A 26,793-nucleotide genomic window follows, 5' to 3' on the forward strand; every position below is an offset into this window, starting at 1 on the left:
TGCCAAAGCTCACAGAGATTGGGGTGGTAGTTTAGAGGCAGACTCTAAGAATCCATGAAGGATAGCCCTGATGAACCCTGCCCTGGATCTGAAGATGTGGTCAAGTTTGTAGTGCTTGATGAAGGTGTGGACCCAAGCACAAGTAACAGCTTCCAGGATACTAGAGGTATGCAGGCCCTTGAAGAAGGGCCCTAAAGAGGCCATTGCTCTTGTGGAATGAGCCTTAACTGTACCCTGCAGAGACTTTCCATGGAATTGGTAACAGAAGGTGATGGCCTTGGAGATACAAGTAGAAATAGTCTGCTTGGTCACTGCCTTCCCCAGGGCTCTGGGGTAAAAGGATACAAAAAGTTACTCAGCCTGTCTGATAGGCTTGGTGTTGTGCAGGCAGAATCTGACTGGCCTGTGTACATTCAGGGAATGCAGCACTCTCTCACTGTCTCCTTGTGAGCTTGGGAAAAAAAAACAGGTACGTGTATGGCCTGATTGAGGGACAGGTCATAAACTACTTTGGCATGAAGGACGGGTTAAGTCCTGAGGGTGAAACCTGTCCTTGTGAAAAATGAGGAATGGAGGAATAACCATAAGGGTCTGGAGTTCAGACACTCTTCTGGCTGAAGTTAGGGCCAGTAACAGAACAGTTTTCCAGGTTAAATGCTTTAATGAAGCTTTATCAGCTGGCTCACAGGGCAGTAGCGTAAGCTTCTCGAGCACGTAGTTAAGGTCCCAAGGCAGGGGAAAAGGTTTCCTGGCATGCCTAAGGTGAAGTACCCCCTTGAGGAAGAGTTTGAAAGGAAGACTTGATGCTAATGGAGGATAGAGAGGCAGGCATGCAGAAATAGCAGACAGATGGGCTTTGATGTAACACTAAGCCAACCCAGTCTGTAGTAGCTCACACAAATAGAACAGCACTAGAGGGGGTTAACTGAGAAGTGGGTCCGGCTGTCTTTTATGACACCACATAGCAAATACTTCCAACTTTGAGAGAGAAGATTTTCTTGTAATTGGTTTCCTGGCCCTCCTGCAGGACATTGAGCACATCCTAACACTAAAGGTGTCTGAATGGGATCAGAATCCCATCAGCCACAGGGTTAGGTGCAGAAGCTGCCACTGTGGATGGATTAGTGACTCCTTGTTCTGTGTGAGAAGGTCCACTCTGGGGGCTAACTTGTGGTGATTGCCCTTAAAGAAGTGAAGGAGTAAGGGGAACCAGTGCTGTCTGGGTCAGTAGGGCGTCACCAGCAAGATTTTTGAGTTGTCCCGCTGAATTTTTAGCAGGACCTTTTGAATGAGTGGGAAGGGGGGGTGCATATACATAACTTCCCCTTCCAGGAAATTGAGAAGGCATCTGTTGCCAATGCCTGTGGTTCTGGTGTCCTGGTGCAAAAGCCAGGAAGTTGCCTGCTGATGTTGGGGGCAAACAGGTCTATTCGAGGTATACCCCACTTGTAGACCAAGTCCAGGAAGGCATCTCTGTGAAGCATCCATTTGTGGTTGTTTGTGCTGGTTCTGCTCAAATAATTTGCCTGTATGTTGTGGAGAGAGGGAATGTAGGTCGCCTGCAGGGTGATTCCCTGTGAGGTGGCCAATTCCTAAACCAAAAGGGCCAGTCTGCAGAGCAGGTAGGGCTTGCCCCCCCCCCACTTGTTGATACACCACAGTACATTGGTGTTGTCTGTGTATATCAGAAGTGGCCGCTATTGTAAGAAAGGGAGAAATGCCTGGAGGGCTAAAAGGACTGCCCTCATCTCTCTGGCATTGATGTGTTCTGCTTTGAGGTGCTGTGCTGTGACCACAGACCCTGCACCTGTCGGTGGCCGAGGGTTGCTCCCCACCACAGGTCTGAGGCGTCTTGTGTGCATGACCTGAGTGGGTTAAGGTGGTTGGAAAGGAAGGCCCGGGCTGTGATTTACCTGGGCCAACCACCATAGTATTTCCTTTTTCAGGCAGGGAAGAAGGGGCACAATATGCTCTACAGGCTGGTTGTGTTGCTTCCAGATTGACCGAAGGTACCACTGTAGCTTTCTCATGTGCAATCTTGCAAGAGGAAGCATGGGTATGGTGGCGGCCATGTAGCCCAGAAGTTTGAGGTACTGCCTTGCAGTCAATTCTGTGGAGTGAAGGACCAGGAGGTGTTCTGTCAAGTAACTCACTTTTGGTGGGGGTAGGTATGTCTCCATGAGATCTGAGTGGATCCTGCTCCCAATGTCTTGTGTTGGTTGAAGATTGGATTTTTGGTAGGTTTATCTGAAATCCCAGTGATTGAAGGAGGGTCACCATGAACTGGATGTGCCCTTGGAGGGTTTCTGGGCTGTCAGCCTGAATCAGCACGTCATCTAGGTAGGGGAATACCTGTATTCCCTTTGTCCTGCAGTAAGCCACCACAGGTGCCAGGCATTTGGTGAAGACTCTGGGTGCAGTAGAGAGTCCAAAGGGAAAGGCAGAGAATTGCAAGTGAGAGGATCCCACCAAGAATCTCAAGTATTTCCTGTGGGTGGGCATGATTGGGATGTGGAGGTAAGCATCCTTTATATCTAAAGTAGCCAGGAATTCTTGTGGAACAATGAGATGGAAAAGGGCTGGCAGAGTCAGCATTTTGAAGGTAGGGACCTTTAGAAAAAGGCTGAGGTAGGAGAGGTCTAGAATGGGTCTCCAGGTCCATCCTCCCTGGGGACCAGGAAGAGCCTTGAGTAGAATCCTCTTCCTTTTGCGGTAGAGGGGACTGTCTCTATGGTATCCTGATCTAACAGGGTCTGGACTACCAGTCGCAAGAGGTGCAGCTACTCAGCAGGTGGTCGATGTATGCCTCGCCCTATGGGAGGGGAGATCCAGGACATAAAATAACTGTTTTGAAGTATGGACAGAACCCACTTATTTGAGGTGAGATGGGTCCAAACAGGGAGACAGTGAGAGAGGTGAGTGGACAGCAGAACATAAGGAGGGGAAGGAGGAGGCAGGGGTGGCAGGTTGTCAGATGCTACCTGCCCTGTCCTGAAAGGGAGCCCTCTGGCTAGAGGAGGTTGTTTCCTTGTGGGCTTACGAGGCCTTGAAAAAGGAGCAGGGCGAGTGTGCTTTCTAATAAACTGGGCTTTGGTGGGATAGTTTCTGTGAAACTTAGGGGAAGGTAAAAAGTACAGTTGTGTACACTTACCATGAATGTAGATGTTCGAGTGTACTCACTGTTGCAGTCATTACATCTGGGTAATCTGCTGGCAGGTTGCCCTCAGTCGGCCTGATTAACAAAGTCTTGGGACATGCAGCCGATGCCATTACATCAGTTTTTCTTGCCCCAGATGTCAGGAGCCCCCCAAATGGGGAGCTATATATATACTGCAACAGTGAATACACTCGAACATCTACATTTATGGTAAGTGTACACAACTGTACTATGTTCATTGTGTTTCACTGTTGCAGTCATTACATTTAGGTAAATTCCCCAAAGCTGTGGTTGGGAGGATGGATTTATGCAGCATTAGGACCAGCTATAAGACCCTGAAAAACAGCAGTGACAAAGCCAGCTCTGGATTTAGAGAAAATTGGTAAATGATAATGCTTGGTGAAAGTATGAACTGAACTCCAGGTAGCAGCTTCTAGATTATCCCTGGTAGGAACACCTCTGAGAAAGGTTGTTGAAGTAGATGCCGTCCTGGTGGAATGAGATCGGATCCCCTGGGGGGGGGGGTGGGGGGGGATAGGTTTTCCATGTTGCGTGTAACAGAAATGAATACAATGGCTTATCCATTTAGAAATGGTTTGCTTTGAAATAGCCTTCCCCCCTGCCCCTGCAGCAAATGCTACCAGCAGTTGTTCAGATTTTCTTCGAGATTTAGTCCTGTCCAAGTAGAATCTAAGTTGTCTGTGTATTTCCAATGAATGCAGAATCCGCTCCCACTTGTTCTGTGGATTGGGAAAGAAAGTTGGTAAATTAATGGACTGATTAAGAGCCACACTGGATACCACCTTGGGCATGAATGATGGATTGGTCTTGAGTGACACCCTGTCCGCATGAAGGATGATGAAAGGCTCCATTGCCATAAGGGCCTATAATTCAGATATCCTTCGAGCTGAAGTGATTGCTAAAAGGAAGGCTGTTTTCAGGAAAGAAATTGTAAGTCTGCAGTAGCAGTTGGGTCAAAAGGAGGTAGAGTGAGTTTCTCCAATACAAAGTTAAGGCCCCAAGCAGGGGTAGGAGCTCTCCTGGGTGGTCTCAAGTTTTTGGCCCCTCTGAGACACTGCTTTAGAAGAGGATGAAAGAAGGGGGGGGGGTTCTGTGTTGTAATGAGCTGAAATGGCTGAGGCATGGATTTTTATGGAAGAAAAAGACAGGCTTCACAGCATCTCAGTTAAGTATTGCAAAATCTGAGGTAAATTGGGCACTGCTGTGCTCATCCTTTGAGATAAATTCCAGGCACAGAATCTTTTCCATTTGTCAGCATAAGATTTTCTAGTACTTGGTCTTCTCGCCTCCAAAATGACATCCATCACAGGTTTGCTGAGGGATCCTAAGGGGGAATTTAAGTGATCAGCCACGCTGCAAGATTCAATGTTTGGAGCTGAGGGTGCAGAATTTGGTTCTCCTGCTGAGACAGTAAGGAAGGTGTCCGAGGCAGGTGCCAAGGTGAAATGTGTGATACACTGTGCAGGAGTGGGTACCAGTGCTGGCGAGACCAGTCTGGAGCAATCAAAATCATTTTTGGTTTGTCCTGTTTGACTTTTAGTAGAACTTTGGAGAGAAGGGGCCAGAGGGGGAAAGGCATAGACTGATAGGTTATTCCAGCTGAAGGACAGAGCATCCAATTTCCAGGCTTTTTTGTGAAGAGTTCTTGTACAAAATTTGTCCAACTGGTAGTTCTGGGGTGAGGTAAAAAGATCTACGTCTGGGCTCCCCCATTTGCGTGTCAACATGTTGAAAATCCATGGTTCCAGTTTCCATTTCTGTGGGTCCATGAGATTTCTGTTTAGTTAAGTCTGCCAGAACATTCTGCTTTCCTGGCAGGAATTGGGCTTGTAGTTGTAGCTGGTAGCTCAAGGCCGTGTTCCACAATGCCATGGTTAGTCTGCAGCGGGGGTAGGAATATGTACCCCCCTGCTTGTTTATGCACCACATAACCATGGTGTTGTCAGTCTTTATCAGTAATTGTCCTGGATGAAGGTAGTCCTTGAAGGCCATCAGTGCATTCTGTACAGCTAGCATTTCTTTTTGATTGATACAAAGGTGCATTTGATTTGAGCTCCATTTGCCCTAAATGCACTTCCCTGCCAGATGAGCCCCCCCCATGCATAGTCTGATGAGTCTATAGTTGGGGTTTGGGCTGCAGGGGGTGGCGTGAATGGCAGTCCCTTGTTTTGGTGGCAGGCCTCTGCCCACCATAGGAACTCTAGGTGCAGGCAAGGTATGATAGGAATCATTGTTTCCAGGCTGTGACAATGTTGACTCCATAAACTTTAAGTACCACTGAAGTTTCCTCATATGCAGTCTTGCATCTGGAATTAGAAGAATGCAGGAGGTCATGAACCCCAAGGCTTGCAGTATTTGCCTTGCAGATAGCACGGTTTTTGTGGCCTGTTTGAAGTAAGTCACCAAATGAATTTGCTTTTCTGGCGTAAGGAAAGCCATCTGGGCAGTTGTATTCAAGCTTGCACCCAGGAATGTAATTTTTTTACAGGGTACCAAGTTGAGATTTCTTTTCGTTTATGGTGTACCCTAGACAGGTTAGAACTCTTTTTACAAATGCTAAATGTTTTAGAAGAATGGCCTGGTTTTCTGCCTGAATTAGACAATCGTCCAGGTATGGATATATTTGAATATTTATTTGCCTGCAAAATGCAATTATTGGAGCCAGGCACTTTGTGAAAACCCTGGGCACAGTAGACAAGCCAAAGGGCAGTGCAGAGAACTGATAATGCATGCTGCCTGCTTTGAAGTGTAGATATCTTCTGCAAGATTCCCTGACTGGGATATGCAGGTAAGCCTCTTAAATCTAGAGTTGCCAACCAGGCATCCTTGTCTAGCATAGGAAGTAACTGGTGAAGAGTCAGCATCTTGAATTTTGGAGTGCCCAGAAAGGTGTTTAGAGTGGACAGATCCAGAATTGGACGCAATGATTTGTCTTTTCTGGGTACCAGGAAAAGTCTGGTATAGAAACCTTGTCCCTTTTCTTCTTCTGGTACTAGTTGAATAGCCCCTATGTTTAGGAGGGAAAGTACTTGTTTCTGAGCCTCTGGCCACCCGTTTGGAGTTGGCAGCGTGTGGCTGTATCCCTGGGACACTATATTTAAAACCCATTTGTCCTGGGTTATAGGTTGCCAGTTGCTTGAATGAAGAGCCAGTTTTCCCCCCAAAGGGGCGGCTAAAAGGCAAGCGCTTGGTAATTTAAAAGGGAAGTCATTGAGACCGTTTACCATAGGGTGGTTCTTTGTTGTTTCCAGATTTGGAAGTTGAAGCAGCCCCTTGCTTAGTTCTGAAAGTCCCTTGAGACTGAAACCTGGTGCTTTTGGAATGTCTGGGTTTGGCTGGAGTGGCTCTGGAAGGAACTGGAAAGGACCAATTCTTAGTAGGCCAGTGCCTACTAAATCTAGGAGGTTGTACTTGTAAGAAATCTTTCACAGTTTGCATAGATTTAGCTTTATCTTCCATCTTTTTTAGAACTTCTTCAGTCTTATTGCCAAACAGGCGGCCCTGCTGTAAAAGAGCATCCAAAAGTTTTGCTTTAACATGATCAGGCAGAGATTGCTTCTTAAGCCAAGCATGCCTTCTAAGCACAGACCCAGTAACAGCAGCCATGCAAGAGGCCTCCAAAGAATCAAAACCACATTGCAAAGTAGGTTTGCCAACTTGTTCAGCTGAATGCAATAAATCCTGTAAATCTTTACTCTCCACACAGTCAGAAATCAACATCATTTTCTGTTTAAGCAGTCCCATGATATGCTGTTGATATTTTAGCATATGGAATTGACAGTTTAAAGCCCTGATTGCCAAGGTTGCAGAAGTATAAATCTTTTTACCCCATCTATCCAGTGCCCTGGAGTCTCTATCAGAAGGGGTAGGATTTTTAGTAGTAGAAGCCTTAATGCCCTTGGGCCCCTGAGAAACGGTTTCAGGGTCCGCAACAGGATTCTTGAAAATGAATTTGTGAGACTCAGGAACTCTGTAGTATCGGTCTGGTTTACTAGGGACTGGAGGCAAGGAATCAGGGGTCATACTGGATTCTGAAAACACATCAACAATGTGTAGTACAGGAGGTATATAGCCAAAGGCCTATGCTGAGGAAGAAGGAAATCCCTAAGCCTCTTTTTGGATTCAGAGAAATCCTGACTTTCCCAATGGAAATGCTCCCTTAAGGTATGTAAAGTTTCCCCAAAAGAGAAATCCTCAGGTGGAGAGGCAGTGGGAATGGAATCCTCTGCATCAGAGTCCTCATAAGTAGGTATGGACAAATCCAGATCATTAGAACTGTCAGAAGAAACAGAGTCCTGTTCAAAAGATTCATAGTCAAGTTCAATCCTAGGCCTCTTGGAGGGGGGGGGGGGTTGACTACCCCTGATCAGAGTAATTAAATCTTCAGTCATTTTGATCATTTGTTGTTTAGGCATAGGGGCCTGAACATGTGGCCTGAGCATCGGTTTTTTAGACATAGATAGAGATTTAGGCCTTAGTACTGAAGTTGGAGTCAGTTTAATATGAAAGTCTGCAGGCCTGAATACACTCTCAGAAGCCGGTGCCTGCTCAGCAGCTCCAGACCTATCCAAGGTAGAGACATCTGTGGGTTCCATATCTGAAGCATCTCGCGGCATACCTGACTCCGAATGTGTCTCAGTAGAGGCCTGCGAATCAGAAGTAGTGGGTATCAGTGGCTGCGAAAGCTCCTGAGTATCAGCGAACTGGCGACTGGCTTAGGAGAAGCGTCGTTGGCAGTTTTGGACTTCAACTGCCTGTCTCGGTCTTTTTCTTTGCGTTTTTTCGGTATTCTGGTAGTCGGATGGCTAACCGACGTAATTTCTGGATAATTAAACAGAGAGCCAAAATATTTAGAAGCAAAAATGTACCGACGATGGATAGTGCGCTGATTAAATAAAGCACAAAACCGACAGCAAGGTACGTCGTGGTCAGGGCCTAGGCAAGGAATACAGTACAAATGAAAACCCTTATGAGGTATTTGCTTCCCACAAGTAATACAATTATTAACTTTTACTGACATCAGTAAGGAGTAAGAAAAAAAGTTTCCCCAACGGGGTACTTAGCTTTTACTTGAAGACTTTGGTTCTGAAACTCAAGCGAAAATTTCAGGATTCGGCCAACCGGCACTTGCGAACTGCTTCTGCTTTGGGCACTGCACGGCAAGAAAGACTGATGTAATGGTGCCGGCTGCATGTTTTACACCCCTGACGTCATGGAAGAAGGGACAGCAACTGACGCAGGACCCAAGACTTTGTTAATCAGGCCAACTGAGGGCAACCTGTCAGCAGATTACCCAAATGTAATGACTGCAACAGTGAAACACGATGAACATCCAGTACATGTTTCAGGTCCTGCATGTATTTTCCCTTTAGTTGCAGGAATCTGAAAAGGTCTGCCACCTTAGAACCAAAGAGTGCAGCATTATCCAAAGGAGCATCATTGAGCTTTGCCCTAAAATCATCTGGCAGAGGTCGTAGGCAAAGCCAAGAGTATCTGTATAAGGCAGATGATGATGCGGCTGACCTGGCAGAGGATTCAGCAGCAAAGCTACACTTGATAGAGTGTCTGGCGACCTGAGAGGAGAGAGGACAGTGATGCTTTGGCAGGGGAGTCTGGAAGATCTACCAGGTGTTTAGTGGCAGATTCTAAGAGGGACAAGGTATACTTGACCATGTGGGTCTGGTAGTTTGAAGGCCAAAGCAGCCGAGGCACATATCTTTTTGCCCAACCTTTCCATCATCTTGCTGTCTTTGTCAGCTGGGAGAATGGAGGTAGTAAGTAGGAGTTTGGAAGCTTTGTCCGTAGAGACTGTTATAGTGGCAGGATCAGCTGGTGGGCACTTAAGCAGATGTTTAGCAGTGTTGGGTACCTTATAAAGCCTGTCTGCTCCATGTGGGGCAGGATGTTGGGAGTCAAGGTTCAGAGATGCAGAAGAAAAGGCATCTAAAAAGGCAGGCAGGATAGGAGGAACAGTAGATGGGCTGGGGGTTTCCATCTGAATGAGGTCGTACCTCCTTTGTACCTCAGTCACTTCTGAGGATTCCCATTTAAAGTGATCCTTCATCCTGCTTATTGTCTCACTAAAGGTCAAGTCTTCAGCTAGGGACTGAGCATCCACTGACACTTCCTCTGGGGATCCGTATCCCAAGGGGGAGGATAGTTGTGAGTTGTAAGAAAGAGATTCATTACAGGAATCTGAAAGAACCTCTTCTTCTCTAGTAACTGTCAGTAGGCTGAGGCCTAGGGCTCAAGATAAGTGGAATCAGTAACAGTAGTGATAGGCCTCAGTGCCATAAAGGCACTGAAAAAGCTTTGACTGAAAGCCTGCCAATCAGGCATGCTTTTCTGTAGAAGAAGAAATGTGTTTTCTCTTTTCTCTTCTTCTAAGAGGGCCTGTGGATGTCTGTCTAGAAACCGGAGATTACAAGGGCTCGGACGGTTCCTCAAAAAATGCAGTTTTCTCCCCGGCATCTGAGGCTGGCACCGGAATAGCCATTGACGAAGGCCGTAAGGTCCTGGCCTTTTTTGGTGGTTCTGCGGAGATGTCTTAGGAACTCTTCATCCGTAACGTAAGCTGCTTCAGACGTTGGTTTGCAAGATAAAGATTAAGTGCATACAGGTGACTATGCAATGTTTTAGGCACGAAGGCCTGGCAAATCAGACAGGCCATATGATCGTGTGACCATCCCAAACAGAAAAGGCACTTATCGTGGGTGTCCTTATGAGGGATTTGGTAACTGTACTGACACTTAACCTTTCCGGATGACATGAACAAGCAATACTACATTTTAGAAGGACTGAAAAGGTCCCCAATGGTGTACTTATCTGATAAACAAATCAGACATCAGTGGTAGCAGAAACACCTGCTGTACGACTGGTGGCTGAAAAGTTCTGAGAGCTGGTGTGCACAAACGTCACCTTTATGGCTCACAAAATCTCAACTACACCAGAAGTCTTACGCACCACAGAGGGACTGAAAGCTTTTAGATACTGGCCATACGTACGCAAAACTGAAGAGTAAACCCATATGCAGAATACTGCAACATGGGAATTGAACGGCATCACAACTGCGATTAGTGACTTAACAGTCACTAAAATAAATACCCTCACAAATGCCTTAGGGAACAATTGACCTAGCAAGTGGAACAAAAATAAGGGAATTAGCCTCACATTTTTAAAGCTGACAATTTGTCCAGTAGGGTACTAGCAGTAAACAGTGGGTCAGACATTAAATTTCTTGAAAGGCTACCACAGGCACAGTCTTTAAAAAAAAAAATCAATGCAGTCAAAATGAACACGAGACAAAAAATGAAAATATTACAAAGGAAGAAAAGAGTACTACAGCATGGTGTCTTTTTATTGTAATTCATAACCAAGAAAGGACAAAGTGAAAGAAAAACTGTCAGAGGAAGGAAAGGAGCTACACTCGTTTAATCACACTTGTTATACCTGCCAAGAACAGACTGAAAATAATGCGACAAACTGTGTGGATTACTATTATATTACTACTCAAAAATCAGTCTTAACTAGACCACTATTCACAGAACAAGAGCATATACCATTCAAGACTTGACTCCAAAAACACATCAACATTACTGAAACATAATCCAACTTTACCCTATAAAGGTATAACTCTAGACATTAACCATCTTATAAGCACCCAGACATTTCCACAATTTAATTTAATATTTCTACCACAATGGTTTACAGTTTAGATAACAATGTGAACCAGGGTGCAATGATCAATCCATTTTTTCCACTGCTGTTCTGTTCCACGTTAAGACCAGCACTAATTTTGTACCAACTATGGTACTAATGAGCAGTTGTGTGCAATTCCCTTCCAACCATAGGGTTGGGAGGGTGGCCTAATGATTAAGGTGTTTGCCTTACACACACACAAGTTGCAGGGTTTGAGTCTCACAAGGGATAATTGGCTAGGCTTAAAATGGCTCTCAAGGGCAGTTAGCTTAGTACTAATCTATGAACCTAAGTAGTAATGGTACATAGCTACATCAATTGTCCAGGGCAAGAAAGCTGTAGAGGGCAATGCCCTTTTGCCGCAAGTTCTAACATATATATCACAGTAGGAACTATTCGCAAAATAGACTTATGACTGGATCTCCAATCATAACCAGGCGGTTATACATTCATGACATGGATGTCAAGATTTCATTTCCATGTCAAGAATTATGATCAGATAAACTGAAACATAATTCTTTGTAGTACATGGAGCTTTACTTGCTGTCATGTACTATAAAAGGAAAAAAAAAAACTGCAGTAGCGACAAGAGTTTTACAGCTCGGAAAGTTGTAACACACTAACCTACAACACACACAGTGGCCACCACAAAAGAGCACCAAGAAGCTGTTAAATACTTCATTTGGACTTGTTTTTATAAAGTCTGAATCAAAAGTAACAGCTTCTCACTGCTCTTCTGGTGTAGCAGCTAAGTGTTAATAATGCTCTAGTGTGACAGTAGTAGTACTGAGGGTACTTGTCTTTTCCCCAGATTTCAAAGCACAATTGAGTGCTCCATACAGTACATAATAACTGCACACAATATCAGACTGCTACCCTTCTTTGGAAAAAAAAAAAAACAAAGGTAATCCAAAGTGTTAAAAAGGGGGATGACCCTTGCAGATACAGTGATCTCTCCTTCTAAGATCTGCCGTTATGGGAAACGTCTCAATGAATGTACTATCTAAAGCTGAGGAAAGGTTACTAAACCAGTAACTTTTAACATCTGGGGAGTGTCCAAACTGGTACATATGTAATCCATTAATGGTGGATAATTACAAAATCACATGTAATGCAGCTTTGTCAAAACCTACCCTACTGTGAAAAGTACAGTTTTGTACCTACCATAAATGTAGATGTTCAAGTACTCATACAGCTGCAGTCATAACAGATGGGTTTTCCTGCCGTCAGGCGGGCCCTCCATCAGCCGAATTCCAAAGTCTAGGTCCGGCGTCGGTTGTCGTCGCTTCCTCCCTGACGTCAGTGCGGCAGGGGTATAAAAGAACCAGCAGACACCATTTTCTTCAGTTTTCTTTGCCCCAGATGTCAGGTGCCCCCAGAAGGAAGGCAATACATAAATTTATGTAATAATGCAATGCAATATAAACAAAAAACAGTAGTTGCAAGCAAATACACCATAAATGAATACCCCAATCAGGTTGTATGCAGACGTGTTAGCCATTAGGCCTGTCCCAAGAGGGGAAGGAGGGATGGATACCTGGACTGCAGCTGTATGAGCACTCGAACATCTACATTTATGGTAGGTATAAAACTGTACTATGTTCATCGTGCATACAGCTGCAGTCATAACAGATGGGTTGAATCCCAAAGCTAAAAAAGGGGTGGTAGGCACTAGGTGGAACTAGGAGGAGCCAGGATGCCCTGCAAGACTGCAGTGGCAAAGCCTGCTCTAGATTTGGAGTATAGTGGTAGGTGATAGTGCTTGGAGAAGGTATGCACAGAACTCCAAGTGGCTGCTTCCAAAATATCTTTGGTAGGAACCCCCCTGAGGAAAGCTGTAGAGGTAGCTGTGGCCCTTGTGGAGTGAGATCTGATGCCGGTTGGTACAGTTTTACCATGAAAAAAGAGTAACAAAAGCGTATGCAGTGGGCTATCCATTTTGAGATTGTCTGTTTGGAAATTGGCTTCCCTTGAGCTCCTGTAGCATAGGACACAAAGAGTTGCTCTGATTTTCTGAAAGGCTTTGTTCTGTCCAAATAATAACGCAGCTGTCTGTGGCTGTCCAAGGAATGTAGTAGTCTTTCTCCTTTGTTTTGAGGATTAGGGTAAAAGGTAGGTAAGTGGATAGCCTGATTCAAAGCTACCCTGGATACTACCTTTGGCATAAAGGACGGATTGGTTCATAAGGAAACTCTGTCCTGATGGAAAATGATGAAAGGCTGCACAGCCATGAGGGCTTGTAGTTCCGATACCCTGCGAGCTGAGGTGATAGCCAGAAGGAAGGCTGTTTTCCAGGACAAATATTGCAGTTCTGGTGAGGCAGCTGGCTCAAAAGGAGGCAAGGTCAGTTTTTCTAGAATTAAATTGAGGTCCCAAACAGGTACTGGTTGTTTCCTTGGGGGTTTTATATTCTTAGCCCCTCTGAGGAACTGTCTTAGGAGGGGGTGAGAGAATAAAGGAAGATCAGTGTTGTATTCTGCAGAAATGGCTGAGGCATGGATTTTGATGGAGGAGAATGAAAGTCCGCTGTTTAGCATCCCAGCTAGATACTGTAATATTTGAGGTAAATTAAGTATTCCAGGATTCTGACCCTTTTTCTCATTCCAGGCACAAAACCGTTTCCATTTTGCGGAGTAAACTTTTCTAGTAGAAGGCCTTCTGGCTTCCAAAATGACATCCTGCACCTCCTTGGAGAGTAGGGTCTGTTGTGAAGTCAAGGAATCTTCCATGCGGCTAGATTGAGTGTTTTCAGCTGACTGTGAAGAGTTTTGAAGTTGTGTTGAGTCAGAAGTAGAGGCATTGGTGGTAGGGTCCATGGTGGGGAATGCGTCAGGCTCCTCAGGAGTGGGTACCAGTGTTGTCTTGGCCAGTCCGGAGCAATGAGAATCATCTTTGGTCTGTCTGCTCTGGTTTTTAATAGAACTTTGGGCAGCAGAGGAAGAGGTGGAAAGGCATAAACTGTCATTGCTGTCCAAATGAAAGAGAGTGCGTCCACTCTCCAGGCCTGTGGATGAAAGGTCCTTGAGCAGAATTTTTCAATTGGTGATTTCTGTGGGAGGCAAAGAGATCTATGTCTGGCCTTCCCCATGCTTGAATTACCTCTGTAAAAACTTGAGGATGCAACTTCCATTCGTGTGGATCTGTCATATTTCTGCTTAGGTTGTCTGCCAGCGTGTTTCCCTTGCCTGGCAAGAACTGTGCTTGAAGTTCGATTTGTAATTCCAGAGCCATGTTCCAAAGAGACATGGCCAGCCTGCATAGTGGGTATGAATGGGTTCCTCCCTGTTTGTTTATGTACCACATTACTGTGGTGTTGTCTGTCCTTATCAATAGCTGACCTGGATGCAGAAGGTTTTTGAAAGCTATAATAGCATTTATTACTGCTAGCATTTCCTTTTGATTGATGTGTAGGTGCTTTTCTTTTTGGGACCATTTGCCCTGAATGCACTTATCTGTCATGTGTGCCCCCCAGGCATAGTCCGAGGCGTCTGTTGTGATGACTTGATTTGCTTGAGGTTTGCAGAATGGGAGACCTGTGTTTCTTTGGCATGCTTGAGCCCACCACAGAAATTCTTTTTGAAGACATGGAATCAGTGGTATTATTGTTTCCAAACTGTGTCTGTGTTGAGACCATAGGTATTTCAAGTACCACTGAAGTTTCCTCATATGCAGCTTTGCACATGGGATTAGTAGGATGCAAGATGCCATGAATCCCAGAGCCTGCAGGATTTTCCTTGCAGTCAGCCTGGTGAAATTTGCTAGTTTTCTGAAGTATTGAGTTATTTGCCCCTGTTTCTCTGGCATGAGGTAGGCCATCCGGGTGTTTGTTTGAGAGGGTATTAGCCTTGATTTCTTTTTGTTGACTGTGTATCCCAGAGAATTCAACAACTTTATTACAATAGCCAGATGTTTCAGAAGTATGTGCTTGCTGTCCGCTTCGATCAGGCAGTCGTCCAAATATGGGTATATTTGTATCCCTTGAAGTCTGCAATAGGCAATTACTTATGCCAGGCATTTCGTGAATACTCTGGGTGCAGTAGATAAGCCAAAGGGTAATGCAGAGAATTGATAATGAGTTGAACCTGCAAGAAATCTGAGGTATCTTCTGCAATCTTGTCTGATTGGGACATGCAGGTATGCCTCCTTGAGGTCCAATGTTACCAGCCAAGACTCCTTGCCCAGCATGGGAAGAAGCTGCTGTAATGTGAGCATCTTGAATTTTGGCACGAGTAAAAATGTGTTTAGGATGGATAGGTCCAAAATAGGCCTCCAATCTTTTCCCTTCCTTGGTACCAGGAATAGTCTGGAGTAAAAACCTTGACCTTGTTCTTGTGTAGGTACCTCTTGAATAGCTTTCATGTCCATGAGATCTGAAATTTGTTTTTGTGCCTCTGCCCTTTGATTGTGTGGCAGGTTTGGCATGCCTCTCATTTTTGGAAGGGTGTGAAAATGGAATCTGTAGCCTTTGTTTATAATGTCCAGGATCCATTTGTCTTTTGTGACAATATGCCAGTTTTTCGAAAATAATGCCAGTTTTCCTCCTAAAGGTGCTGCCATTTGAGCCTTGCATGGCATGCAAAGGGGAAAGTCATTGGATCTGCTTTCTGAATGGCTGTGAACTATCCTCACCACCTCTTTGTGTAGGTGCTTGCCATTGTCTGCCTCTAAATGATCCTTGAGATTGCCCTCTGCCCCTCGGGTGCCTGTATCTACCGCTTTGGGGTCTGTCCGTGGCTGGAAAGGACCAATTTTTGGAAGGCCAATTTCTACTGAAACGTGGTGGTTGTAACCTGCAGGAAATCTTTCACTGTTTGCATTGATTTAGCCTTTTCCTCCATTTTCTTTAATACCTCCTCAGCTTTAACACCAAATAATACATCCTTTTGCAGAGGGGCATCTAGTAATTTAGCTTTGTCATGATCTGGCAAGGTTTGCTCTTTGAGCCAGGCATGTCTACATATGACTGATCCTGTAACAGCAGCTCTACATGAGGCCTCTAAAGCATCAAAACCACATTGCAAGGTATGTTTACCCACTTGTTCTGCACTATGTATCAAATCCTGCAACTCCTTCAAGTCTGGTTGTTCAGGTTGTGACATTTTGCTTCTCAACTGTGATAACAGAAACTGTTGGTACTTTAACATATGGAACTGGCAGTTTAATGCCCTCATGGTTAATGTGGCCGAGGTGTATACCTTTTTCCCCCACCTTTCTAAAGCTCTGGAATCCCTCTCTGAAGGTAGAGGATTTTTAGCAGTGGAGGCCTTAATTCCCTTGGGGCCCTGTGAGATAGTTTCTGGGTCAGCCGCATGGCTTTTGTATAGGAATTGGTGTGAGTCAGGAACCCGGTAATACCAGTCAGGCTTGACTGGGGCTGGAGGTAGAGAGTCAGGGTTAAGGCAGGCCTCCGAGTACACATCATCTAGGATGTCTAAGACAGGAGGTATAGCCAGGGGCCTGTGCTGAGGGAGCAAGAGAAAATCCCTAAGCCTTTTCTTGGAGTCTGAGTACTCTTGGCCTTCCCAGTGGAAGTGTTCCCTCAAGGTATGCAAGGTTTCCCCAAAAGAGTAATCCTCGGGGGGGGGGGGGGGAGACAGAGGGAATGGACTCCTCTGCATCAGAATCTTCAAAAGGAGAGTATGAATGTTCCTGGTCATCAGAATGTTCTGTGATAATGGAGGCCTGGTCCGAGGAGGGGGATTCTTCCTCCACTCTGGGCCTTTTGTCCGGGGGGGGGGGGTTGAGAACCCCTGATACGAGTAATTAAATCCTCAGCCATTTTGAGCATCTGTTTTTTAGGCATGGGGCCTTGAGAAGGGCTCTGTGCAGCTTGTTTTTTAGTATGCATGGCTGCTTTAGACTTGGTGAAAGCCTTGATGGAAAAAGAAGAGGAAGGCCTGAAGACACCTTGAGAGGTGGCAGACCTGTCTAAACTCTGAGTTTCACCGCCAAGAGTGGCTTCGGTATCTGTAGTCGGGGTGTGGGCCGAAGAGCCTGCGACCTCGGGCACAGTAGACACCGCCAATGAAGTGCCGTCGGTAGTCAGGGGCTGCGTAGGTGCCTCGCTGAGAACCGGAGCACCTGTAGTCTGCTTTGGCGTGGTGTCGGTAGAGGCCGCGGACCTCTTATGTCGGTCCTTATCTTTGCGTCTTTTAGTTAAAACTGGAGTCGGAGTATCCGACGACATAATGTAGTTACATTTTTTGCCAAAATAGTGCTGGGCGAACTCCGCCCGACGCTTAATGGTGCGTTTGTTGAATGCAGCACAAAAACGACAGGCCGAGACGTCGTGGTCTGGGCCTAAGCAAGGAATGCAGAGGGAATGAAAATCCTTATGCGGTATTTGCTTCCCACATGAAATGCAATTATTAACTTTGTCTGACATCGGTCTGAGGCAATAAAAGTTTCCCCAACGGGGTACTTAACTTTCAAGAAGACTTCAGTTGCAAAATATTCGTAACCTCAGGAGCTGGCCGACCGGCACTTGCGAACTGCTTCTGCTTCGGGCACCGCACGGCAAGAAAGACTTAAGAAAATGGTGTCGGCTGGTTCTTTTATACCCCTGCCGCACTGACGTCAGGGAGGAAGCGACGACAACCGACGCCGGACCTAAACTTTGGAATTCGGCCGACCGAGGACCTGCCTGATGGCAGGAAAACCCATCTGTTATGACTGCAGCTGTATGCACGATGAACATCTAAGTTTCAGGCTTGCAGCATTCAGGGAAGGTACAAACAATACTCCAAATAGCAACCTTTATTAATACAAGTAGGAATCTTCCTAATTATGCCACAGCTATAAGTGCAGCCCTTGCAGAATGAGACCTTACGAGTCATTGAAGTGTTTCGCTGAACTTACCATAATAAGAGGCAATAAATACAATAAGCTTACTACTTGTATAATCTTTGGTTAGATGTATGCAAGCCCTCCTTCCCTTTTAAGAAGTCAAACACTTGCTTAGATTTTCTAAAAGAATGAATCCTTCTGGTACAGTATCTCAAACATTTGTAAAAAATCAAATACACATACTAAACATTATCTGACATTCTAGAAGGTTAGAACACTAGTAGTTGACATGAGTGGTTAAAAAAAAACAGTAAACATGACAAGTGCCATAATGCATGGGTTCATTTTTAGTAACATACTCTCATTATGAAACACTGTTCAGATGTTTGCTCATTAGAGCTTGCAGGTCACGGATTCTTAATCCTTGGTAAACTGCCATGAAACTTACAGTGGTCTGTGCAAGGGAAAAGAAGCATTACAGAAAAATGTCTGGACCAGTGCAGCTTTGCTTTGAGAATTAAATACCCTTACTAAAGTAAAATCTGAAGGAACAAAAATACTTAAAATGTATGTACCATTTTCTTTTGTGCATATCTTAATCATCTTCTTAAGTCTGAATTCTAGTGTATCACAATACTCTTACTCAATTAAGAGGTTTTGAAACATACTGAAATGACTCGGTGAATACTGCATGAATTTCGAAACAGTAATCTGGAACACTACACACATCTGACTATATGACATTTAATATTCAAGATATAAGAACTCCAGTAAGCCAACTTACTCAGAGACAACTTCAACCCCCATTTTTGTCATATAGTATGATCGCTTGTGCTGTCTAAACTCTGTTTCAAATAAGTCATCATCTTCTGCATCATCAACCAAGTCTGAAGAATTAGAAAAAAATAACATTAAGTTTCAGTTTTGTGAAGTTTACAAAAACTACAACCATTACCATATGAATTTACCTTTGGGACACTCCTCTCCATCTTCACATTTCTCCAAAGCAGCTAAATTTAAGGCATCTTCATGAGCCTAATTTAAAAGAGAACATTAGCTGTACATTTCGTCAGTAACTTAACATAGCAGAGGATATCAAAAGAGGTATGCAAGCCTTTTACATTAGACATATTTCAACTGCTTGACTGTCCAGTGATGTAAAACCCAGAGGTAACTAGCCTCAGCACGTACTTTACACAAATATGTACCCTTCTAAACTCTTAGTGGTGTGTGAAGTAAAGAGAAATTCCACACATGGACATTCCAACAGATTGCAGCATGAAGAAACCAGTCATGGACACAAGAGTCCCTGAAGTTCTGCAGTCAGTGAAGCTGCTTATTGTAAAGTTTTATTTAAAGTGAAAGAATACCATACCAAAATCTGTGAATAACCACTCGTAGAAAGTTTTAAGAAAGGTTGTGGTATAAGCTAAAGGCATTCAGAACTCAGCTCAATCACACACAGACACCCACCAACTAAGTTTTGCTCCATTACTCTCTGAAGGATTGCCTCCAACCAATACAGATACCCATCACAGGTGCTATACCCAAAAAAGTACAGCTGAGTTAGGAACTTGACACAAGTAGATGCTGGAGTAGTTTCATTGCTGTAGTCCTCACTTTCAAAGACATCCTGCTGCAACTAGCCTGGAGGCGGCCTGTTTTCCACAGCTGTAACTTCTTTCCAGGGCTTTGGCCGAATCCCTCCAAGACAGATGTAAGCATACTGTTAATATAAAGGTTGTATTAGCTGACACCATCTTCACATTTGTCTTGCCCTAGCAAAAGCCAGGGATGGGGGTGAGGGAATGCCTGACACCAGAGCAAGGAGAAAAAAGTACAACCACCACCACTGGCCTAAAATCAGTGTCAAGATGCCCCAATTCTCCAAGAATAAAGCCAACAGACTAATGATAGGGGCCTGGCAGGGTAGGTAGGGGAAGGGGGATAAGAATGCTACTTCAACCCCCATAGCTGACTAACAATCCACAAAACAAAAGAGGGGTGCAGAAAGGGAGGCTGTATTACAACAGTGAAACTACTTGCACAGCAACATTTATGGTAAGTTCCTAAACACAACTGAAGTATTGTTTGGCACTGCATTCACCATTGCAATCCTCAATTCTTGGGAAGACTTTCAAAGCAGTAGGATACTAAGGGGGACTTGTTATTTAGAAATAAGACACTGCAGGACAGCATAGGCAAAGTCTGACCTCATTCAAGATGCAGTTCAGAGTTGTAACATTTGGAAAACATGCACCTGGAAGGCAATATAGTTGCTTCAAGAATGGCCTGGGTGCATGCCTCTCTAACAGGTTGGGGTAGCAGCTGCAGCTCTAGTGGAAAGCACCATATGACATGACCTGGGAATCTTTTCTCATGCTGCTGGAAACCACTTGGAGAGTCTGCTTGTCATCAAGTTTACCTTCCTTCCTTATTGCAGAAAAGGGAAAGAGATGATAATTCTTTCTCAAGTCTGATTCTTTGAAGACAGAACCTCTGCTCTCTGTGGAAATCAAGGGAATGCAGAGTTCTCCCACCAGAGTTATCGGCTTGGGAAAATACTGGAAAGGTGAATGGTCTGGTTAAGAGTCAGTTCAAACATGATGTCAGACAGAAAAGGTGGATTAGTGCAAGGTGCCACTCTGTACTGGCGAAACAGGAAAGATCCTTTGCACATTAAAGCTTGGGGTTTTGAGACCACCAAGAAAGTACAGCTGTGTACACTTACCATAAGTGTAGATGTTAGAGTGTATTCACTATTGCAGTCCTCACACCTGGGTTTATCTGCCTGCAGGTAGCACTCAGTCAGCCCGAATACCAGAGACTTAATATTTGTGTGTTGGTTGCTGTCGCTTCAGGACTAATGTTAGGCTGTCAGGGGTATAAAAACAGGCAGCAGACACCATTACATCAGTTTTTCTTGCCCAAACTGTCAGGAGCCCCCCAAATAGGGAGCTAAGTTATGATGGGAAAAACACAACCATACCAATAGACCTGTAAGGGGTGAGTAATAGAGAGAGGAGAGAGAGACAAGAGGGCTGGAGGGTGGGAAACCAGGACTGCAACAGTGAATACACTCGAACATCTACATTTATGGTAAGTGTACACAACTGTACTATGTTCTTTGTGTTTCACTGTTGCAGTCATCACACTTGGGTAGATTCCCAAAGCTGAAGAAAGGGTGGAGGCATTCAAGAAGAGTTGGGACTGGCTAGTATGCCCTGCAGGACAGCTGCTGCAAAACCTGCCCTGGATTTGGAAAAGATAGGCAGGTGGTAATGCTTGGTGAAGGTGTCTACAGAACTCCAGGTAGCAGCTTCCAGAATGTCCCTGGTAGGGGACTCCCCGAAGGAATGCTGTGGAGGTAGAAGTTGCCCTAGTGGAATGTGCTCTGACCCCCTGAGAAGTTGGTTTCCCATGGTGCTTGTAGCAGAAATGGATACAGTGTGCTATCCATTTAGAAATTGCTTGTTTTGAAATTTATTTAACATTTGTTTGCCGGGATAACCCGACTGGATACATGTCCATTTTCAGCAGAGGCCCAAGAAAAAATGCTCCACATAGACGAACTTACATAGATTTCACAGAAGTTGGCAAACAATTATAAAAACAAAGTGATTACATACAATGGCTTAGTAGTGTTCCCTAGAAGGGACTCAATTCTCATGGACAGATACAATTAAAAGTAAGAGACATCAGACTGGAAGCAGAGCTTGTGACGTAGTTACAAGTTATGATAATTACAGAATATGCTTTCAGTTTATAACTTAATCAGGGTTGGTACATGGGCATAGCCAATTCACTTTGAGATACTGTTTGAGATTTTTTTTGAAGGGACTTTTGGAGGATTGTAGGGTTATATAGTTTGGCAACAAATTCCAGGTTTTGCCAACGAAGTTGGCAAACAGGGATTCACCAGCAGAGTTATTAGCGTTGTGGGTTTGGACCAGTAGTTTATCGGCTGACCACAGGGATCTCAGGTTGCTATATAGCTTAATAATATTTTTAAGTGAGGGGGTTATCCTCAGGGTGGTACAACATTTTGTGCTCTATTAAGAGTTGATTGAATTGAATTAAGTTGGGTCATTCTAGCCACTCTAGTTGTTTAAGGTTCGGGTAGTGGTGGGTTCTTTAGGTGGAGCCAGTGGCGAATCTGGCAATATGACTGTAGCTATGGGACAGCTTACCTAGTTCAGATTTGTTGAGGTTTGAGAGTACAGGCGAGGCATGTAAAAGAGTAGGGAGTAGGTGTGATCGGGCGATAGCAGTCCTAGCCAGTGGGGTTAAAAATGTCTTGTTTCTATACAGTGATCCAAGCTTCTTACTGATGGTCTGTATGGTTTTGTTGACCTGTAGGTCAAATTCGAGATTACTGTCTATGGTAACCCCTAGCAGTTTGGTGTGATGATCTGGGGAAATGGTGGTACCATTGTTAGATGCGACAGAGAATGAAAGTGTGGAAGATCTACTAGTGGGGGAGAAGAGTAGAAGTTTAGTTTTATTGGGGTTTAAAAGTATATGTTGGTTGGTGAGCCAGTTCTTGATTGTGTTAAATGTAATTTGGGTTAAGGTTTGCAGTTCGGATGGGGAGGTGGCTGAGCAAATCAAGAGTGGAATCATCTGCATATTGAATGCAGGTAGCTTTAGGGATAGAAGTGTGAAGGTTGTTGATAAAAATAGAGTAGTGGACCTAGTATGGACCCTTGAGGGACACCAAGTGTGAGAGGTAGCTGGCTGGAGAGTTTGCTCTGCCATAATACAGCCTGTTGTCTACCAGTCAGGTAGGACTGCAACCACTGGATAGCGGGCTTGTTAAGGGAAATAAATTTTAGTGAAAGAATAAGAAGTTCATGGTTGACCATGTCAAAGGTTTTTGAAAGGTCAAGAAAGAGGGCAGAGGTTAGCCTATTGCCACTGAAATGGCCTTGCCCTCTGCCCCAGGTGCAAAAGTGACTAGTAACTGGTCAGATTTCCTGAAGGGCTCAAGTCCTATCAAGGTAGAATCTGAGCAGTCTGTGCACATCCAAGGAGTGCAGGATCCTTTCCCCTTTATTTTGAGGATTAGGGAAGAAGGTTGGCAAATGGATAGATTGGTTGACAGACACACTGGACACCACTTTAGGCATAAAGGATGGGTTAGTGCTGAGGGAGAGCCTGTCAGCATAAAAAATAATGAAGAGTTCCACAGCCATGAGTGCTTGTAACTCAGACACTCTTGTAGCTGAAGTGAATGCCAGAAGCAAGGCTGTTTTCCAAGAAAGGTTTTTTAATTCTGCAGGCTCAAGGTACAAAGTTAAGGTCCCAAGCAGGGGAGGGTGCTCTCTTTGGTGGCCTTAAGTCATTTGCCCCTCTCATGAACTGTTTGATGAGAGGGTGAAAGAGGAGAGGTGGCTCAGTGTTGTAATGAGCCAAGATGGCAGAGGCATGGATCTTAATGGAGGAGAAGGATAGGCCTCTGTGGAGTAGATCTGCTAGGTAATCCAGGATTAGAGGCAAGGAGGGCAGTGCTGTGTACTCTCCTTCAGATTGAATCAATACCTTTTCCACTTAATAGCATAGGATTTCCTTGTACTGAGTCTTCTGGCTTCAAGAATGACGTCCAGCACTTGCTTGCTTAGGCCGGTCACTGGGGGAGAATTCAAGGAATAAGCTGGCTGCAAGATTCAGGGTTTGCAAATGCAGATGCAAGATCTGTCCTCCCTGCTGAGTGAGGAGGGTGGAGATTTGGGATAGGTGCCAGGGTGTCACCGGTCTGTCCAGTCTTATCTTGAGTAATATTCTTGAGAGAAGAGGCAGAGGGGGGATTGCATAAATTGAGAGGTTTACCCACTGGAAGGATAAGGCATCCACTTTCCAGGCCCTGCTGTGAGGTGTCCTGGAGCAGAATTTGCTGAGCTGGTGATTGCAGGGGAAGGCAAAGAGATCCACCTCTGGGGTCTCCCATTTCTGAATGAGAAGGTTGAAGGTGCTGGGCTCTAATTGCCACTCGTGTGGGTCTAGGAGATGTCTGCTTAAGTAGTCTACCAGTGAGTTTTGTATGCCTGGCAGGAATTGAGCTTGCAGATGGACCTGCATGTACAAGGCCATGGCTAGCCTGCAGAGGGGGTTCCCCCCCTGACTGTTTATGTACCACATAACTGTGGTGTTGTCTGTTTTTATTAGCAGGTGTAAGAGTAGGGATCAGTAAGCTGTCAGAGCGTGCTGCACAGCTAGCATTTCTGGTTGATGTGCAGATGAAATTGACTTGGGCTCCAGTGGCCCCGAACGCACTTGCCATCCATGTGTGCCCCCAGGCATAGTCTGATGCGTCTGTGGTTAGGGTCTGGGCAGCATGGGGTTGAGTGAAGGGCAGTCCCTTGTTGTGGTTGCATGCTGCTGCCCACCAAAGAAACTCTGTCCTTAGACAGGGTATGATAGGAATGACTGTTTCCAGGTCCTGAGAATGTTGGCACCAAAGACTTCTTAAGTACCACGTACGTTTCCTCATATGCAGTCTAGCATACGGAATTAGTAGGATGCAAAAGGCCATGAACCCTATAGCCTGCAGGATTTTCCTTGTGGACAGCTGAGTTTTGGTGGCCATTTGAGTAAAATAGTCCGTCAGATAGGCTTGTTTTTCTGGAGTGAGGAATACCATCTAGGATGCGGTGTCCAAGCTTGCTCCCAGGAATACAATCTTTTGACTGGGGACTAGTTTTGATTTATTTTCGTTGATGGTGTACCCCAGGGAGGTTAGAAGGTTTTTCTTACAAATATCAAGTGCTGCAACAGCATTTCCTGACTGTCTGCCTTAATCAGGCAGTTGTCCATGTACGGGTAAATTTTAATATTTCTCTGTCTGCAGTAAGCAATGGCTGGAGCGAGGCATTTTGTGAATACTCTGGAAGCAGTGGATAAGCCAAAGGGAAGTGCAGAGAACTGATAATGCATACATTCTGCCCTGAAGCAGAGATATTAGATATTTCCTGCAGGACTCCCTTATAGGGATGTGCAGGGTTTACCTTTAAAACGGCGTATTGCACAAAGGCGAACAGAACAATTCTGAAAGGCAGTCTGCAAAGTATGCAAACGCCGAACGGAAAAAGGTTCAAATGTGCAATGAGCAAATGCACAGTGAGATTCGCTCACTGCACATTCGACATTCTGGGGTGGATTGCATAATAGTGGGGATAGGAAAATGGTTCCTTTTCCCCACTGTACTACAATCTTGCAGTTAGAATAATAAAGTAGGGGGGTGTGGGGGGCACAGCCCCCCACATGGGGGTTGCAGGGGGGCTTGCCTCCCTGCTTTACACTTTTTTTTCCTCGACACTAATGTTCGAAAAACAGCGAATCTGCTTTTCGATTTGCTGTTTTTCGCATGTTAAGGACTGTCGACATTTCCATTTTTGTGGTTTCGAGTCACTCATATGAGCATTCGAACTGCTGTGATTCGCAGTTCTAAAGGTAAACCAATAAGTCTACGGTGACTAAACAGGCATCTTGGCTAGCATAGGTAGAAGCTGCTGCAGGGTGAGCATTTTGAATTTTGGTACCACCAGGAAGGTGTTGAGAGTTGACAGATCTAGGACTGGGTGCCAAGTGCCCTCTTTTCTCGGTACCAGGAAAAGTCTGGAATAGAATCCCTGACCCATCTGTTCTGCAGGAAAGTACAGCTGTGTACACTTACCATAAATGTAGATGTTCGAGTGTATTCTCTGTTGCAGTCATTACATTTGGGTAATCTGCTGGCAGGTTGCCCTCAGTCGGCCTGAATTCCAAAGTCTTGGGTCCTGCGTCGGCTGTCGGTCACCCCCTCCCTGACGTCAGGTCGTCAGGGGTATAAAAGCAGCAGCTGACGCAATTTTCTTTAGTTTTTCTTGCCCCAGATGTCAGGTGCACCCTAAAAGGGGAGCCAAAATTTATATCTATATATAAAATTACATGCAGCAATATAAACTTTACCTTCATCCACAAGCAAATACACCACATAGGTTGTATAAATCAGAGTAGGAAAGATAGGTTCCATCAGAAGAAGAGGGGGAATGGCGGGTGGGTAACCTGGACTGCAACAGTGAATACACTCTAACATCTACATTTATGGTAAGTGTACACAACTGTACTATGTTCTTCATGTTTCACTGTTGCAGTCATTACATTTGGGTAGATTCCCAAAGCTATGGTTGGGAGGCTGGAGCTAAACAGCATTAGGAGCGGCTATGAGGCCCTGCAGAATTGCAGTGGCAAAGCCTACCCTGGATTTACAGTAGAGTGGCAGATAGTCCTTTGTAAAGGTGTGCACTAAACTCCAAGTAGCTGCCTCTAAAATGTCCTTGGTTGGTACTCCCCTGAGAAAGGCTGCTTAAGTGGCTGCAGCTCTGGTGGAATGTGGCCTAATGCCCTTAGGCACTGGCTTGCCATGGTATCAGTAGCAGAAACGAATGCAGTGGCCTATCCACTTTGAAATAGTCTGCTTTGAGGTAGCCTTTCCTTGTGATCCTGCAGCATATGCCACTAGTAATTGCTCTGTCTTTCTGAAAACTTTGGTTCTGTCCAAGTAGAATCTAAGCGGTCTGTGTATGTCCAAAGAATGTAGAATTCTTTCCCCCTTGTTCTGTGGATTTGGATAAAAAGTTGGCAGATGAATGGTTTGGTTAAGAGCCACACTGGATACCACTTTAGGCATAAATGTTGGGTTTGTCCTCAAGGAGACCCTGTCCGGATAAAAAATGATAAAAGGCTCCACAGCCATCAGTGCCTGTAGCTCTGAAACTAGTTCTGCAGAAGTTATTGTTAGGAGCAGAGCTGTTTTCCAAGATAAAAACTTTAAATCCGCAGTAGCCGCTGGCTCAAAAGGAGGCAGGGTGAGTTTTTCCAAGACACAGTTGAGGTCCCATGCAGGCATTGGTGACCTCCTTGGAGGCCTTAAATTTTTGGCTCCTCTGAGGTACTGTTTTAATAAGGGATGAGAAAAGATTGGTGGCTCTGCGTTGTAATGAGCCGAAATGGCAGAGGCATGAATTTTAATAGATGAGAAAGATAGGCCTTTGTCCAGCATCTCAGTTAAGTATTGTAAAATCTGAGGAATATTTGGCACAGCTGTATCTGTTCCTTGTGCCTGGTTCCAAGCACAGAATCTGTTCCATTTT

At 44.9% G+C, this 26,793-nt stretch overlaps 1 protein-coding gene across 1 annotated transcript in view; it reads right to left on the reverse strand.

The window, feature by feature from the left end:
* Positions 1–26,793, reverse strand: part of XRN1 (5'-3' exoribonuclease 1) — a 2,408,514-nt gene that overhangs the window by 1,865,147 nt on the left and 516,574 nt on the right. The window contains exons 11-12 of the mRNA XM_044071018.1: positions 18,631–18,697; positions 18,447–18,549 (exon numbers count right to left, since the gene is read on the reverse strand). Of these exons, the coding sequence (XP_043926953.1) occupies positions 18,447–18,549; positions 18,631–18,697 (170 nt within the window). The remainder of the gene's footprint in view (positions 1–18,446; positions 18,550–18,630; positions 18,698–26,793) is intronic.

The sequence above is a fragment of the Protopterus annectens genome, chromosome 5.part0 (genome assembly GCF_019279795.1).
Source record: "Protopterus annectens isolate FY-2018-M chromosome 5.part0, PAN1.0, whole genome shotgun sequence".
Taxonomy (NCBI): Eukaryota; Metazoa; Chordata; order Ceratodontiformes; family Protopteridae; genus Protopterus; species Protopterus annectens.